Raw genomic sequence first — 18,296 nt, 5'->3', positions numbered from 1 at the left:
AAATGGTTCTCCAACGGTATTTAAAAAATTTCCCCAAATTTACCAATGCTACATAATTGCTCTGAAGTATCCATTGCCTTAACTCTTTTTTGCACTTAGAGGTATGGTTTTACTTTAATATTGTTGGGAAGGCAGTTAAAAAGTCTTGGACCAAGACAATAAATATGATTCTGGCAAATGATATGCTTGGGGTTTTGACGTGTGACGTTGTTTTGAGCTGCATTTCTTGTTTTACGACCATGGCTTATGAATTCTTTATAATAGGAAAATTTTTTCATGAATCTAATTACTGCTTTAGGGTGTAACTATCTAATATCTAATAATTGGCTCTCTTTGAAAAGCAATTTAGTAGAGAACCTCTTATTTTTAAATAACATAAGTTTTATAATATATTTTTGTGCAACTTGTAGTTTGTTTAAAATTGTCACTCCGGCACTACCCCAAACCACCAACCCATAGTTCAAAATTGATTCCACCAGTGCATAATACACCATCGTTAAAGTGCTGAAGCCGAATAAACTGCTGAAGCCGAATGTATATGAAAAGATGCCGCCTTTTAACTTAAATATTTACACTTGCCGCCTTTTTACTTCCAAAATGGTGACGTTATGTTACTTGCCGCTTTTTTTAAATTTCAAAAATCTTAGAAAAAAAATATTTTTGGATATTTAGATGAGAGTAGGGTCACATCCAAAAACACAAAATTGCGAGCGGCAGAGCTTCCTATAAAAGCCCTAATTTTCAACACGTTTTATTCAGCGGTCGCCATTTTTGGAAGCGACGATTTCTTTGACTTGTTTAATTAAACTCTTCTTTTTTTGTCTAAACTGTTTGTATTACTTATATTTTTATTACTTATTTTCTTTGTCTAAACTGTTATTTACGGTTATTTGTCATGGTCAATTTTAAATTAGACAAACGTAAATGCCAAAAAAATGTCTGTGCTAATAACAAGATTCTGATAGTATTGGACTCGGTCATATCTTTATATTGAACTAAATCTATAATAACCCAATCATTACCTTGGTCTGCTGCAAGTATTTTTATTGTATTATTTCTATATTATTAATGTAATTTTCTATCAATCTATAATTTTTTTTAAAATATGAACCGGCAATGTTTTCCCATAATGAACCTATCACATTGAACCTATAGGTACACCAATATGCATATAGATAGTATTTAGATTATCTTCTGTTTCTCTTTATACCATGCTGGCAACTCTTTCTTTTGTGTCGGTATTTGCATGTGTGGAAGTAAATCACATAGGGATCTTATTAAGTCGGAGTGAGAAAAATGCGACGGTGTGCTGTTGCGGCGCTGCCACATTTCTCCGGTACGCCTTTCTCTATCAAGTAAAGTAAAATCAGGATCGCAAACCGCTTATTTTTAAGAGACCTTTATTTTCGAAAAGATAACTATTATAAGGATATCGTTAAGATGTCCATTTTTTTTTATTACGAGAAAACGTCAGTAATCGCGATAATTTAAAAACTCAACTTTTTAACACATAATGGTGCGTTTAGACTTGAGCACGCACGCACTGATCCTCCGCGAATGCTCAAGTGTAAAAGGCTGTGCGCGCACGCTCACTCTGAATCTGTCTGTGCGCGAGCAGTCGCGAACGTGAGCCGTCTGGTGTCGGTTTTTGGTCCGTGCTCAAAGGGATTTTATGTGTGCGCGAACGCTCAATTTGGACCGGCAATTTGTTTTGTCTGAGTTCGTGCGTGCGTGTGTAATTTTTTTTCATTTTCTTTATTAAAATCAATAAAATTATGGAGTGGATCAATGAATCTTCGTTATTATTAATTGAGAAATATGAAAAGTTGCCTATATTATGGGATGTTAAACATTCTTTGTATTATTAAAAAATCAAAAAAAATATATCGCATGGCAAAACCTTGAAAATAAAATTAATAATGAATATGTCGATATTAATGAAATTGCTATTCTAAAATTTGTATCTTTTGTTCGTAATTTTTGGTGTTATTAAATTTTGTAAATATTCAAAGTCAGGCCTGGTCATTCTTGTAAAGTTTTGAACTGGATCATAGCCCCCCTTGTGACACTAAGTTGTTGCAGTAAATTATATCGATTTCTAAAAATTTGGGTTTGCCACCAGCGACGATGTTTTCGATTTTTCCTCTTTTTAATAATTAAGCTGTGCATAACAATGACTGCAGCCTCGACTATTCCTTGGTCGTCCATTACTTTCGCCAACACAACTCTGCTGTGCGCGCACAAATGGATCACTTCATTCGTCGAAAAATAAGTTTTTAATTTGAACGGAGCCGAGAGCGCGAACGACTGCCGTGCGCGCATGCTTAGCTTGTGCGTGCTCAAGTCTAAACTTTCAAGTCTAATATTTTTAGTAGTTCTTGGGTTATCATGTGTTATGGTGCACACATGATAACCCAAGAACTACTAAAAATATTGAAACTTTTTTTTATTTTGATGTTCGTTTCTTTTACAAGATGTTTAAATAAGAATTCGATAGGCTTGTTTGTTTTAATTAAAAAATTAAATTTTCATTAAAATACGCTTTGCGGCGCTTTCCACCTTTATATGTACTCTTTTGTTTGTGCATGTAATAAAGATTATTTTATTTTATTTAAAAAAAGTCTATCCATTTACTTTTGTGCATTGTGTGCTTGTGCAATTGCAATTTTCAGTAATCGTGTAACTTTTTTATTTATAAAATACTGTCTGTGAAGAAAATATAGCAGAAATATTAAGATAGTTTTCAAGAAAAACTACAATCATTTATTTCTAATGCATTTCGAGATATTGATTTTTGAATTCAGAGTTCTAATAGCGCGACCACTGTCGCACACCCACTCAATTCTACTTATTTTTACCAAAAGTGCAAGTGTTTCTAACTTTTACTTAAAAATTTACAAGCTATAGGGAAAATTACGACTCGTTAATAAATAAACAAATAAAGTCACACGAGACGTAATTAAATTGTGAAGCTGAATGCATGATGCACACTCTTCCCTAGAATTTTAAGTACTAATGGGGTCGACCGCGACGAAATCTGCTATATCCCCTTCCACGTCTCTTAGCAATGTGCACAGTTTCTCGGTTTATTTCATATGTTTGGCAACGTTTTTACTTTGTATTGTACTCATCTTACAAATGGAAATCTCGATCCAAGACTAACTTTTACGACTAACTTTAGGGCTCAAACACACTGACGACCAGGTCGCACCGGCCAGGCCGCAGCTACCTCTAAAGCCATTAAATCAAATGATATAGCGCACACTAACGTCCTGACCGTCCGTTGGTCGTTGCGACCAGAAGACTGCACGGAAATATTATTATTTTCTGCTGCTTGTTGTCGGTTTTCTTCCAAATTAATATTTTTTCAGATGAAATCCCTCAAATTCAAGACACAATATTTTATTTTCTATAAGATATAGTGTTTTAGTGTAGTTTTTCCACACGTGCAGAAAATCCAAAGAAATAGTATACAGACTGGATCAAAGGTAAACTTAAATCTAATCCCTTTTTTTATCAAGGGTCGATTCTAGTAAAAACTCAAAACATTTTTATATGACATACCTACTCGATTTATGGTTGGTATGATATCTGTTATTATACCTTTGAGTTTCGATATTTAAAAAATAAAAAAAATAATATTTAAAGTTTTTCTACAACCACTTTTTTTTTATTAAATGTTTTTTTAGTTGTATTGTAGTCATGTACAAGGAGGACAACTGTATTTCAAATATGATATTTAATTTAACGTTTTTCAAACAGGGTACATTAGACTATATTTCTACTAGGTACATTATTTTGAAAAAAAAAATTAAGAAAGTAACTTAAACATTCATAAACATAGAAGTAATTACTGTTGCAGATTCTTCGTTATATTGTAAACATTGAAATAACTGGAAGCTAAACTTTCTACCTGCTTATATTTAGTAGCGATGGGAACTATCGAATGAATTAGACTATCGAATGGTTAATGAATGAATGATTTCAACTATCGAATGGTTTTATTCGAATAAAATCATTCATTCATTTGTATACTAAAGCATATGTGACAACCTCGCCGTGCGACTAAATGGTTATCGTTGAGCCACGACTATCGAATGCTTTTTGATAAATGAAATTTAGTATTCGTTTGATTTTTTGTATGCGTCAGTGCATTATTAGTTCTTCCAAATTTTTATATAACTTCGCCGTATAAATATTGTGCTATTTTTGCGTTTATTAAAATAGTTAAAAATACTAAAATAGTAGTTATTTTTTAATTTTATTTATTGACGATTGTGTGCATATGCAGGTGGTCAAAATTTTTCCGAAAATTTGTGTGGTTTTCCGTAGTCCCGATCTTTCAATTATTTAATTTTATATGGTATATGGTCTATTTTTAATGGGAAATTTTGAGAAGTAGCAATTTTTAAGAGAGATGAGATGAACTTATTAATTAATTTTAAAAATACATATTTGTATTTTTGAGATGTTTTAATAATATGAATTAGTTGAACTTAATAATCATATTTAAGTAATGTGGTTAAGTAAATGTGGTTATCGAACTCAAACTATGGGGTGAGAAAATTAAAATGAAAGTTTTACACGTGCCAATTAAAAAAAAAAAGTTAACGATGTTTGTATTTTGTTTATGCTAATTCTCTTACATGTAGTTTTTTTGCGAAGAAATATTTCATTTATTTTTAAAGTAAATGCCAGTAAAAGTAAATATAATTTTTAAATAGTAATATAAAGCACCTAATATAAATAATTTTGATTTCTAATTTTTTATTTATATTTTCCTTCCATTACACTGCATGCTTAGAAAATGAATAAATGTTTATATTTCATGATTTTAAAATTTGTTGTTAATATAACAAATTAGTTCTGTAATCATTATTATTTAATAAACCAACGTTGCCACACACAAAAAATTTAGAGACTATATTATTTTTAAAGAGGATCTAATATAAATAATTTTGACATCTAATTTGTTGTTTATATTTTGCTACTACTTAAAAAAAATATTTATATTAAACGATTTTAAATTTTGTTGTTAATAGGTATAACAAATTATTACTGTTATTATTATTTATTAAATCAGTCTTTGCTTAAAAACATTAAAAATCATTTTCCTACATCTAAAATAACAAGTATTATTGCAGTGTAACAACAGAATATTAATAAAAAAATGCAGAATATATAGACATACTATCCCTAACTAACTATAAAGCCAAACAATAATATTCTTTGCTAATATCAACTAATACCAAAATATGGCAACAGCGCCCTTCATAATGTATTTTCTGTGTAAATACAAGCACCTCAATAAAAAAAAATAATGTGTCCTTATCTATATCTGACTCCGCAAAAAATCAAAGATGCCGGCTTCTTTCATAGCATTGCCACCGACCGCTGTCGGGTTTCTCGGAAAGAAACTTACGTCGCCGGGCGACAACTAAAATTCAGTTAATATTTTATTATAATCGATCCTGACGACTAAATGAATTTCATAAATGAATGAATTTTATAAATGAATGGTTTTTGCTGCCGAATTATTAGAATACAATATTTCAAGGCAGATGACGGATCTATTCGATAATTTTTATTCGAATAGTTTTCAACGAATGTTTTCTTACTAACTATCGAATTATTCGAATGAATTGCAACTATCGAATGTTTCGATAGTATTCATTCGATAGTTCCCACTACTAATATTTAGAGCCAGTGTCTGACGATCTTTTTTTACGATGGCCCTAATATGTTTACTTCTAAAGTCGATAAGGGCGCCATATCAGTAGAAAAAAGAAACAGAATATCTCCCTTTTTGTGGGTCGCGCGTACACAATACTTTTTGTTTGTTGTGAATAGCAACTTCGCTTTTTAGTTAACTCGGATATTTTAACATTTCTGAAACAATATTTTCTAATTGGTAAAACGTAAAAAATCGTTAGATTTGACAACTCTGTTGAAACTGGTCGTTCATCTGGCCGCAGCTAAAAACTAGTGATGGGAATAATCGAATTATTTTCACCATCGAATAATTAGTAATAATTCATATTTCACAATCGAATTAATAATTCGAATTATTTAGTAGAATTATAAATTTAACCTAAAAATAAATTCGTCCCAGCTAGTGCTCGTGTAGGGGCTATTTTAAACAAATCTGAACCATTGCCATACCTATATTCTATCACTGAATAAAGAATAAAAAAAATATTCTTTATTCAATGTATTCTATTAACTGTACCGAAGCCGTTTAATAAATTAAACCATAATTTAAAGTTTTAAATTTAAAAGTGCCGAGTTTATGAATGTTATTGTTATGGCCTTTTATAAACATTTCAATTCCTATTGAAAACCTCCTCTCTAAAATTTCTTCTAAATAAGTATGTCCTTGTTTACGTGCGGTTCATATTTCTTTTTATTTTATCAGTGAGATGCAAATGAACTAAATAATAGTAGTATTCTTTCGTTCTGAACGAAATGAAAATTTTCACTTAAACTGATTTATTCCTACGTGGTATAGGAAATAACAATGATTATTTTTCTATATCGGATCGTTCCTTTCTTTGTCGATTCCCTTTATAAATCAGTTTAAGTGAAAATTTTCAGTTCGTTCAGAACGAAAGAATACTACTAATAGTAATAGTACCATAGACTTAAAATAAAATATAGACTACACTATTTACATCTCAACGCGGTCAAACAATATTTTTTGTATACATGTTTACTTCTGGGTACAGTCGACCGAGCCTTCCTCATCCAGCCTATGTTGTCACGTCTTTAATATTATCAATATTTTTTTTCTTGTTACACACATATATTGAGATATTAATACTACAGTTTAATAGAGTAGGTTTTAATATTTCATAGATGTATTAAATAGTCCTTATACTACTAAATTATAAGTCGGATACTGTTTAAAAGGATAAGTTCTTTACAATATGACAACACCGATTAGAGGCGAGGGAGCCTATTCATTCATTTATTACCTTGTAGTACGCGTCGCACGTGTGCGGTAAAGCTTTGTTGCCACTATGTCCCCGGCTGTTTTAACGCATTTTCTTAGCTTGTAGTCCTTAAGTGTTTATTTTATTGACTTTTTCTGTTCAAGAACTATAAAATATGGTTCGCTAGTGCCAAATGTGCATGAAATTTGACTTAAATAATCCATTTAAGTCTTGAAACGACTTTCGACCGGTAGGCAACTCTCAATTTAACCATTGGGAGTCAGTGGCGTTGTTGTAGAAAGGCGCTTATTTAGATAATATTTTAGTAAAATGTAAAATCTGAATTTTTTGTCTTGCATTACATTATTTACTTACTTACATTGTAGCAAAATCATAATTATAACCCTGTTAATAATTAATAATGTTTTTATTAAAAATATATTCCGGTTTATTCTAAAATTATCTTCAGAATCTAAAATAACATACAAGAATTTTAAAATGATATTACATTATGAAACAATATTTTTTAATATACCGGGTCGTCTCAAAAGTGGCTCACCCCCTATAACTTTTTTATTTTTTCAGATAAAAAAAACCGATTTGTATGTTAGTAGGTATATGACATAAATTAGGATTTATTGACGTATTCAATTGTTTTTGGCCTCTTCCCTTTTCACCGAAATGATTACATCTTTTGATTTTTAAAGGCACCCTCGGTATATTGCTACTTTATTCGATAAAATATGACACTCTGAATAGAATGACATATCATATGCCAACTTTTGACACTGTCGCTTAAAAACAAATCGTATTTTAAATTTCAATCCAGGGTGCCATGGTGTTGTTAAAAACACTAATTTTTAATCAAGGAGCCTTGGAAAAATAGTTTTGATCGTCTATAGGTTTCGTGTCTTGTATAGGCCGGTTAAAAGATGTACAAATCGTATTTTTAATCATACATATGTAAATTTTTTCAAATGGAACAAGGGTGACTCAGTAGCATATTTGGGTATAAGGGTGACTCAAAAAGCATTTTTTTATGAATATATTGATACCACACACTTGGTTGGCGAAAATGTCAAAAGTTGACATATGATATGTCATTCTATTCAGAGTGTCATTTTCTATTGAATAAAGTAGAAATATACCGAGGGTGCCGTTTAAAAATTAAAAGTTATCATCATTTCCGGTGAAACAGGAAGTGACCAAAAACAATTGAATGCGTCAATCAATCCTAATTTATTTCATATACTAACATACCAAATCTTGTTTTTTTATTTGAAAATATAAAAAAATTATGGGGGATGGGCCACTTTTGGGACGCACCCGGTATAATAAAGACAGTACCGAGTTAAATAAATGTAGTTTTTATTTTATCCACTTCCTATCACCTTCCTTGCTTTAATGGAACAGATTTATGTTTTCTCTAATTTACATAATAAGACATCACTTAACCAGAAAAAAAATTACAACAATATATTTTTTTCTCTCCCTGTCGCCGATTCTATTATATCTGTGGAATAGATCCTGTTTTGATTAATATTAGGGGTTGTAAATGTTTGACTAAAACTAATAATTTATTATTAATTTCAAAAATTACGTAATTTCGATTATAAAATTTCTTCTATAACGTGTATTTTATTATTTTTATCCTTTTGGACTCTAAATTGTTTTTTCTAAACTTTTATTTAAAAACCTGTCCTAAGTCTTAATAAAATATAAAAAGTTTAAATACGATATATTTTTAATTTAATTATAGCTTCATTAAAATAAAAAAATTACCCGGCTATGATACGGAGAGTTCAGGCGTACTTGAGAAACGAAAGACAGTGTTGTGTTTCTCGGCAGAGTCGTCAGGGAACGACCGTTACGACAGAGACAACCTATCTATCGCTCGTATCGCACTCGTTATAACCTAAAACAATAACACAACAATAACAAGACAGTGTCTGACCGCATGTTCCAGCTATTTATGAATGAGATGCTCAGTCTATATTTTATTTTAAGTCTATGAATAGTACTAATTACTAATATTCGTCCACAAGAGGTTATGTTTTATGTTCATTTATAATTTGGTTACCACAGATATAATATAAAATACTACTAATTTTTATCTCGATTACATCGAAAAAGATAATCAAATTAGTTAGTTTTAATTTACTATCGAATTAGTCTTATTATTTAATTCAAATTTTCCCAATACTACTAAAAACGCAATACATCCGGCCAGGTCTTTGCGACCTGGTCGTCAGTGAGTTCGAGCCCTTAGTGGAACCAAATTAGATAAAAAGTTAAATTTTAAGAAAAATTATCAAAAGGGAACAAAAACCTTGATTGTTGTTTTAAATTTCAGATAAACTACAAGTTTTGATTAAATATTTTAGAAATAAATATTAAGCTGAAGTTATGGAGGGTATTGTATTTGACTAAAAGTGGGTCCCATGGGACCCTCCACTGCGGCCGCGGGGGCCTATTGTGGCTAAGTTATGGAGGGTACAGGTTTACCTCTAAGCCTCAAAGCTGAAATGGACAGATATTATTCACCGATCTGTGTCGATGGTTGAAAAATTATTATTATTATTATTATTATTATTTACACAATAGAAAGCGGTATAAAAATACCGATGAGTCTACTGTCTTTTTATGTTGCGCGTAATTTTTTCGAGTTTACTGGCCGTAATGCAAATGTACAGAACTCAAGGTATTCATTTCTTGATCAATTTTGTTTTTAAATGAGTTGAGAGTTGGTACTGAAACACTTTCTTCTGACAGCGAGTTCCACGGGTACACCATGCGGTTAGTCAAAAATTTTTTCGCTGGAGTTTGGACGATCTTTCCTTTTCCAGGCGTCTGCTGTGGCCTCTAAGTTGTGGAGTTTGGCAAGGATGGTATATATTTAATGGGCAAGTGTAGAAACAATTTAGAATTTTGTAAGTCTCTCTATCAAGTCCCCCCCGCAAACGCCTCTGTTTTAATGTGGTGAGATTTAACATCGCAAGACGATCTTCATACTCTAGATCCTTAATTTCATGGGGCATTTTTGTCACCTTGCGTTGAATTTTCTCGATGAGATCAATATCCTTCTGAAAATAGGGACTCCATATTATTTGACCATATTCTATTTTGGGTCTAATGTAGGACTTGTATATCTTTAAAATAAGATCAATAGAGCGGTCTTGAAATGCTCTTTGAATGAAATAAAGAAGAGAATTTGCTTTTTAGTAATCTTTGATATATGCACATACCATTTTAGGTTTCCAGTAACTGTAATCCCTAGATCTTCCTGTTGTTCTACATGTCTTAGACTTAATTCATTTAGGGTGTAGGTTTTGTGCGCATAATTCATTCCAATGCTAAGAACAGTGCATTTGTCCTCATTCAGTTTCATTCTCCATTGTTTGGCCCAGGATTCCACCAACCTTAGATCATGCTGAAGATTGACGTAGCTCGTTTCGGGATTTGCATATAACTTTGTATTATCCGCAAAAAATATGATATTCTCGTTTTATGCCTCTTGCCAGATCGCTGATATACAGGAGGAACAACAGTGGGCCCAACACAGAGCCTTGAGGAACACCGCTGGTCACTTTGTGTTTAGTTGAAAGAGATCCGTTTATTCTGACTTGGAAGTAGCGTCGGGTTAGGAAGTTTGATATAAGTTTGAATAAATTCCCTCTTATGCCGTAGTGGTTTAGTTTATAAAGAAGCATCTGGTGGGGTACTTTTATCAAATGCCTTTTCAAAGTCAAGATAGATGACGTCTGTTTGTTGGTTTCTATCAAAGGCTGCTGTCCAATCGCTAAGACAAGATGTCATGTTCGTTTATTGTGGATCTACCTCAGGAAGAAATCCATGCTGTGTGCTGGGTAAGACATCTTTTTCCATTAGGTATGGAGTAAGTGTGCGGATGATTACCTTTTCCATGCATTTACAGATGCAGCTAGTTAGACTAATTGGTCGGTAATTACCAGCTAACTGTCTGTCTCCCTTTTGTGAAGCGGTGAAACGAAAGAAAGAGACCAAGTATCTGGAAATTTGCCAGATATTAGTAAATCATTAAATAGACATGCTAAAGGTTGTGCGAGGGCATGACAACATTTCTGAAGAAAAACAGTCGGTACACTATCTGGACCCGGCTGTCAGTTTTAATGATTTTATGGCTTCGCTAACGTTGAGCTCTGTAAATTTATGTTAGTAATCTCTTGTGGAAGCCTAGAACTCTGTGAAAGCGTTGGAATGTAAGAGTCATTGGTTGTCGTAAAGACTGATGCAAACCGGTGTGCAAATTCCTCAGCAATGTCACAGTCGTCCATGATAGGTAATCCATTGTTGGGGTTTTAAGAGTGAAACTGATACTTTTGTAGACAGAGTCCTATTAATATATTTAAAAAATTGTTTTGGTGAGCTGGAAGAGGCGATAGATTTTTCGTAGTTTTGTCTAGCACTTGCGATTATGTTTTTTAGAGTGTTGTTTTCCGTCCTGTATGCAGTATAGTTTTCGGGTGTTGGCGATTTAATATATTTATCCCATAATTTTCGTTTGTTAGTAATTTTTTTAAAAATATTCTGATTTATCCATGGTTTTTTAGAATTTATTGTTTTAGTTGTAAATGGGACAAATTTTGTAATAGCTTCACACAATAATTTTGGTGATTTTTTCATATCTGTTTTCTTCCAAATGTGAAGGGTCAAAATTCAAGTTTTCTGCAAGAAATACATTTATTTGTTCATAGTTGGCTTTCCAAAAGTTTTGTTTTCGTATTTTATTGGTAGATCTAGTTGGATATTCGAGTTGCGTTTTTCCAGTAATAACCAAATGGTCACTGCGCCCAATGGTGAATCACTTTCTATGTTGTAAATCAGTTTCTTATTATTTACTAGAAACAAATCCAGAAGCGCATCCTGATCACCCCTGAAACGTGTGGAAAAAATCTATTATTTGATAAATATTCGCTTTCATTAAAGCTGTCCAAAAACAGTTGATTTAGTTTCTCAGTTCTATATAGTGTTTTATTGTTCCAGTTGATTTCAGCATAATTGAAGTCTCCAGTGATGTAGACTGGTACGCCCCTCTGCACACACCTCAGCTAATACATTTATCATATTCCTGCCTGATTCTTCTGCTCGAGTGTGGTGGCCTATATATACATGCCACAATAAACCTTAAACCAGCAATTTTGATGTTCAGCCATACTGATTCAATAGGACTTATGGTTCTATATTTTTTGATACACTAGAGTATATTTTCTGTCCATTCACTTGTTCCTTTACAAAACACACACACTCCACCGCCTCTTTGTTGATTGCGGTCTTCCTAAAAAAATATTATAACCATTGATATCTATCAGACTGTTTCTAATGTCAGCATTCAACCAGGTTTCAGTTATTAATATGCATAGAGGATCGTGTTTTTTAATTGAGATAAAGAATTCTGGCCTTTTTTACTATGGAACATACATTGCTATACCAGAACGACGCCTCTAGAATTTGTTTATTTAGTTTTTTGGAGTTGTACTCTGATTAACTTTTTACAAGCTTTGGTGTAAAATCAAACCCTGATATCTAATTTTATAATTGTTTCTTCCCCTCCTTGGTATGTTGTTCCAATTCGTGCAGGAGTTTTTGAGATGGTTTCTTTGCATTGGTGTTTGGTCTCTCTTATATATATTCCATCATTGTTCTGAAGTTTGCTTTTTTTAAGCTTCAAAATCGCCAAACCGTCTCCTTGTCTTCAAACTGGACTTTATTGGTCTTTTTTATTGCATCAATTTTTCCCCAAACGATACATTTTAATGTTTTCTTTCAAATATTTAGCTTAATGGGCTTAAGTATTTCAACCACTAAGCCTCCGCGTCTGATTCTGATTTTCAGTATCGGTCCCAGGTTCAGAAATACCAAATATAACAAGATTGTTTAGACGCTTTTCTCTCTCTATATTTCCTCTATAGTGGGTGCGATATTATCTTCCCTTCCAAGATTTATCTCACCTTTAGTGATATTTTCCAGTTTTTCCTCCAGTTTCTGGAAATTTCCATGAAGAGCTGCTTTGATTCTCATTTTTTATTTTTACTATGTCAGCAAACGACTGCTTGGATTGAATTGATTTTTCCTTTAGTTCATTTATTTCCGCTTGCAAGTCAGCAAACCTTAGCTTTTTATCGCAGGTAACTCTCGAACTACAGTTATGCAATCTGTACAGAAATAAGGGAGCACTCTGGATATCATTGACAGCGCCCATATCTCAGTTGAAGAAAATCCTGCACAATTTCTGCACAATATGACTTTGCACATATCGCATGGATAGCCAAAAAGATCACTTTTAGTTTCTTTAAAAATACAAGCGGCACTACATTTCGAACAAGATCCAGTCATACTTGTTTATATTTTTGTCCTCTGTTGTAAAAATAACCCGAACGCGGAATTTTATGAGTTGTTTGGAATTCCGTTTTATTGCAAGTTTTTTTATTATTTGGTTGATTTTTTGTTTAGATTTATTTGCAATTTAATATAATATAAATGCACTTTTCCACAAGTAGGCACTGTTATTAAGAACTAAACTTTATTCCAATCAGTTCAAAAAGTAACACCATGTGTTCGACGCGAAAATCGCGAAAAAATACGCACGGAAAATGTCCAATAACAGTCCAAATACCGGGAGTAAACTCGACACGCAGCTATCTCGACGAATATTCGAATGTACTAAATGCATCTAGATTCAATCCGTTCAAAACAATAATTGAATATGCAACAATAGGTTGGTCAATACATTAAAAATGTGTGTATAAGTTGTTTGTTAAAAAAATATAAAAGTAAACTGACTAATAAATAACCCCAAAATAAAATAATCTTAAATCTTTATTACCTGGTGGACCACGGGGTGGTGGTCCTCCTCTAAATAAAGGTGGTGGGCCACCTCGACCTCCACGAAACATACCTGGCGGTGGGCCGAAGCCCCTCCCTCGAAACCTGGGTGGCGGGCCTTCTCTAGGGCCTCCAGGAGGAGGGCCTGCCCATCTAGGAAGAGAACCTTTACTGTATTTCTATATTTAATAAAAACATAAAATAATAAAACCAATAATTACCCAAAGCCTCCTCTGGCTCCACCGCGTCCACGACCAGGAAAATCCTTTATACCGTCTCTACTTTCTTCGTCAAAATCTACATCGTCCTGGAAGTTTTCATCCATGTCGCCGTTATCAATTAATTCGTTTTCGGCCATAGCTGATGTCAAAATGTGAAAGTGTCAAACTGTCTTTTGATATAAATACCTTATCAATAAGTTTTACAATATATGAAAAGGTAATATATCTTGAATAATTACGAATTGGTCAATTAATAAATTAAAAGCTGACCGGATTACCAGAAGTAACCAGAAGTAAAAACGTCCAAAGCCACACTGTCAACTGTCAACAGAGTCAACCTGGTGTCAACTTTCAGCTTGTCAATAGTTTGGTTTGTACCAGAGATATAGAGTTAGCAAGAATGAGCATAATAAACATGCGCATTAAATTCTGTTGTAGTCGCCAAGTGGTAGTAGCAATCCACACCTTTACCATTTTTATTATACTTTTGCCTCAATGTAGTTTATGTAGTTTTTAAGATAAGGTGAAGGTTTGGATCCGGTGGCTGACCTTGAAGCCCATATTTGCTGCATTTGATCATCGATACTACGCAAACGCACATCGTCGATGTTGCCAAGTTGCAGTTTATTTTCGAATTATTTGCAGTTGAAATTTTTTTTTTATAGAATTAATACAAATTCTCTATAATTAATTTTATAATTTCAGATTTATCTTGATATCCCAAATTAAGGTAAGAAGGATAATGAAGATTGTGAAATGAAAGTATTATGAGTATATAAAATTGTAATAATAATAACATATTTATTTATATATTTACATTAGAATTAAAAATTATCATTTACAGATTTTTTCTTAATGGTTTTAAACTTATTAGAATTATAAGTCTATATCTCTTTCTGTTTACAGACAATAATAGTTTTGATTATACAGGGTTGTTCACCACATACGACACGGAGTATTGTAGCTAAACGATGAGATTTTTACAAATTGTAAGTTTGGGGTTCGTTGAAGGACTATTAGAGCTAGAAATAAATAAAAAATATCAAAGTTGTATTTTTTTAAATGGAACACCCTATATATTATTACATTTTTAGTTTCTACGATTAAAATAAAGGTAAATTTGATTAAGGTTTATTATACTTAAACCTTACCGTTTTTGAAATATTTTCAATTTTGTGAAATTGCAGTAAAAATTTTAAAGCTTTATTTCTCCAAAGGTATCAATGTTTTTAATACTAAATATTTAATGAAGTTTATTTATTGATCGGTTATTGTGTTGCAATAATAAAAATAATACTACCTTATACAGAGTGTCTAAAAATTTATTTTAAATAATTATTAGCTTCAAACGGCAATAACTTCTTTAATTTAAATGGAATGCCCTGTATATTTTAGGAGAATCAGATGCACAATTAAATTGTCTATCAAATTGTATTATACCATTTTTTACCTATCCCTTCAATTTTTCGTAGAAAATGCAGTTTCTTATAATTTAGACTCATTTTTCAATATATCCATGGAATATTGACATTTTAGATTGTTTTTAAAGCAACTAATGTACAAAATGTACAGACTAGTAATATTATCGTTTTTATCAAAACGATAATATTACTAGCCCATTTGTATGCAAAAAGAAAACTATTTAAATCTTTATAAAAGAGCATATCATTAATTAAATATAACACCATTATTTCCGCCCATATACTAATTAATTACATACTTAATTGTGTTCGTTAATAAATTATTATAAATAAATGTGGATTTGAATCAGAAATCAATATAATAATAAGTTATCAAATTAAAGTCTCTGTTGTTATAAATAAGCATTTATTAAAAAATGAAATATCATTTTTAAGGTGTTACTTTTATCACACTGTCTAATGCCCATACAAAATTCAGTTTTTAGTATTTGGAGCAATTATTATTAATCAACGCAAACAGTCAGTTAATGTAGTTTGAATACTGGAATCATATTAATTGATCCTCTTTAACAAATATTTAAACAGTTTTTTTTATTTTTTAATGAAATAAACGAATTATATCGACAATATTAGTATCTGTGCTCTTTAAAAATTTGGTACATCTTTAAAAATAATCTAAAATGTCAATAATAAGTTCTAAATTACAAGAAAATGCATTTTCTACGGAAACTTAAAGAAATAGGTAAAAAATGGTATAATATAATTTGATAGACAATTAAATTGTGCATCTGATTCTCGTAAAATATACAGGGTGTTCCATTTAAATTAAACAAGTTATTGCCGTTTGAAGCTAATAATTATTTAAAAAAAATTTTTAGACACTCTGTATAAGGTAGTATTATTTTTATTATTGCAACACAATAACCGATCAATAAATAAACTTCATTAAATATTTAGTATTAAAAACATTGATACCTTTGGAGAAATAAAGCTTTAAAATTTTTACTGCAATTTCACAAAATTGAAAATATTTCAAAAACGGTAAGGTTTAAGTATAATAAACCTTAATCAAATTTACCTTTATTTTAATCGTAGAAACTAAAAATGTAATAATATATAGGGTGTTCCATTTAAAAAAATACAACTTTGATATTTTTTATTTATTTCTAGCTCTAATAGTCCTTCATCGAACCCAAAACTTACAATTTGTAAAAATCTCATCGTTTAGCTACAATACTCCGTGTCGTATGTGGTGAACAACTCTGTATATGTATGTATTGATGTATTGAAGTATTACCATGACGAGTCTTATAGAACAATACATGTCAATGGGACATAGAGGTAACATTTTACCTACTTTCAAACACTTACTTTGATTATGTTTGTATCATAATTTCTTAAAAATATCAAGTTAGTGGATTAATAGCAATTTTAAACATATATTTTATCGAAGAGTGTTGACAAGACTTAAGACTAAAATAAGCTTTATGTTTTATCTTTTTCGCTTTACAAGGGAGATGGTTTGTGTCGTAAAATAAATTACAGTATTTATTACTGTAATTTCTTGTTTTCTATAATGCCAAATCTTGACAATATGGTGAAGGTTGAGTTTTGATCTTATTAGTTTTATACCTGTGTTTATACTAGACTAACTTAAGACTTAGTTAGTTTGTGATTTATATTAAGATCTTTCTTATATATTATTTGTTATGTCTTAATCTTAATACTATAGAAAGAAAGAAAGACATTGCTTTATTGTCATAAAAAAATTTTACAATTTTGTTGACAAAGCTTAAAAAAAAGAATATAAAAAACATACAAAACTTCACTTAACAATAGAAAAACATATAAAACTAACAGCAAACATACAAAACTAAAACAATACTTTATACAATTATAGAAATTGTACATTGTCAAAAATTTATTTAATTAAATATAAATAAAATATAAACATACATGTAAATAAACAACTGTATATAATGCCAATACTAAATTTAAATGGATAGAAAACAAAATCATTTCTTAAATTTAGTGAATGTGTGTTAAATTTAGAACTAGATATTAATAAAAAAATCGGCTCTGCGAAATGCAGGAAAGGATGAAATGGAATTAATCTCAGATGGCAGATGATTGTGCATTTTTTTGCATTGTACAATATGGAACTCTTTACTAACTCAGAGTGAGGGGTTGGCAGATACATGTTATGCTCTGCGTTCCTAATTGGATAGCCATGAACTGGCCCTAGAGAAATACTCGATACGTGCTTGCGAACTAGGCAGACGGATTCGAGTATAAATAGGGAAGGAAGAGTTAATATTTTATATCTTTTAAACAAGTCCCGGCAGTGAGCACGACTGGTTAGCCTCAGTGAATATCGCACAGCTCTCTTTTGTAATTTGAAGATACGCTCAAATTGAGTCGCACAACACGCACCCCAGAATGGAAGTGCGTATCGGAGATGCGACTCAAAAAGGGCATAATAGACTGTCCTAGATGTTGACAAATTAAGCACATTAGTAACTGATCTAAGTGCGAAACAGGCAGAACTTAATTTTTTAGCTAAAGCATCGATGTGCAAATCCCATTTTAAATAGTTGTCCACAACAAGGCCTAAAAATTTCACAGAATCAACGACGTCAATGGTGGTATTATCAAGTTGAAAAGGTAGCAACGTACTTTTATATGATAAGACTTTAGTTTTAGAGACGTTGAGACACAGATAATTAGAATCGCACCATGTTTTTATGTTGATTAAGTCACTGGAAATGGTTCTATGAAGTGCCGTGGTGTCCGGGCTGCTCCATGTGAAACAAGTATCATCCGCGAAGAGACAGATTTAACCACTGATGTCCAGACTAGCA

General features: G+C 31.6%; 1 protein-coding gene across 2 annotated transcripts in view; it reads right to left on the bottom strand.

Moving 5' to 3' along the window:
• LOC115891058 (transcription elongation regulator 1-like) overlaps positions 1-14,330 on the bottom strand; it is a 55,732-nt gene extending 41,402 nt beyond the window's left edge. For both annotated transcript variants that reach the window (XM_030911459.1, XM_030911466.1), the window contains exons 1-2: positions 14,015-14,330; positions 13,795-13,946 (exon numbers count right to left, since the gene is read on the bottom strand). In XM_030911459.1, the coding sequence (XP_030767319.1) occupies positions 13,795-13,946; positions 14,015-14,151 (289 nt within the window). In that variant the 5' untranslated portion in view covers positions 14,152-14,330. The remainder of the gene's footprint in view (positions 1-13,794; positions 13,947-14,014) is intronic.
• Between the last annotated feature and the right edge of the window lie 3,966 nt (positions 14,331-18,296).

The sequence above is a fragment of the Sitophilus oryzae genome, unplaced genomic scaffold (assembly GCF_002938485.1).
Source record: "Sitophilus oryzae breed Bouriz unplaced genomic scaffold, Soryzae_2.0 scaffold_1179_pilon_pilon, whole genome shotgun sequence".
Lineage (NCBI taxonomy): Eukaryota > Metazoa > Arthropoda > Insecta > Coleoptera > Curculionidae > Sitophilus > Sitophilus oryzae.
Note: the sequence above shows the minus strand (reverse complement) of the source record. Positions and strands in the feature narration are given on the sequence as shown.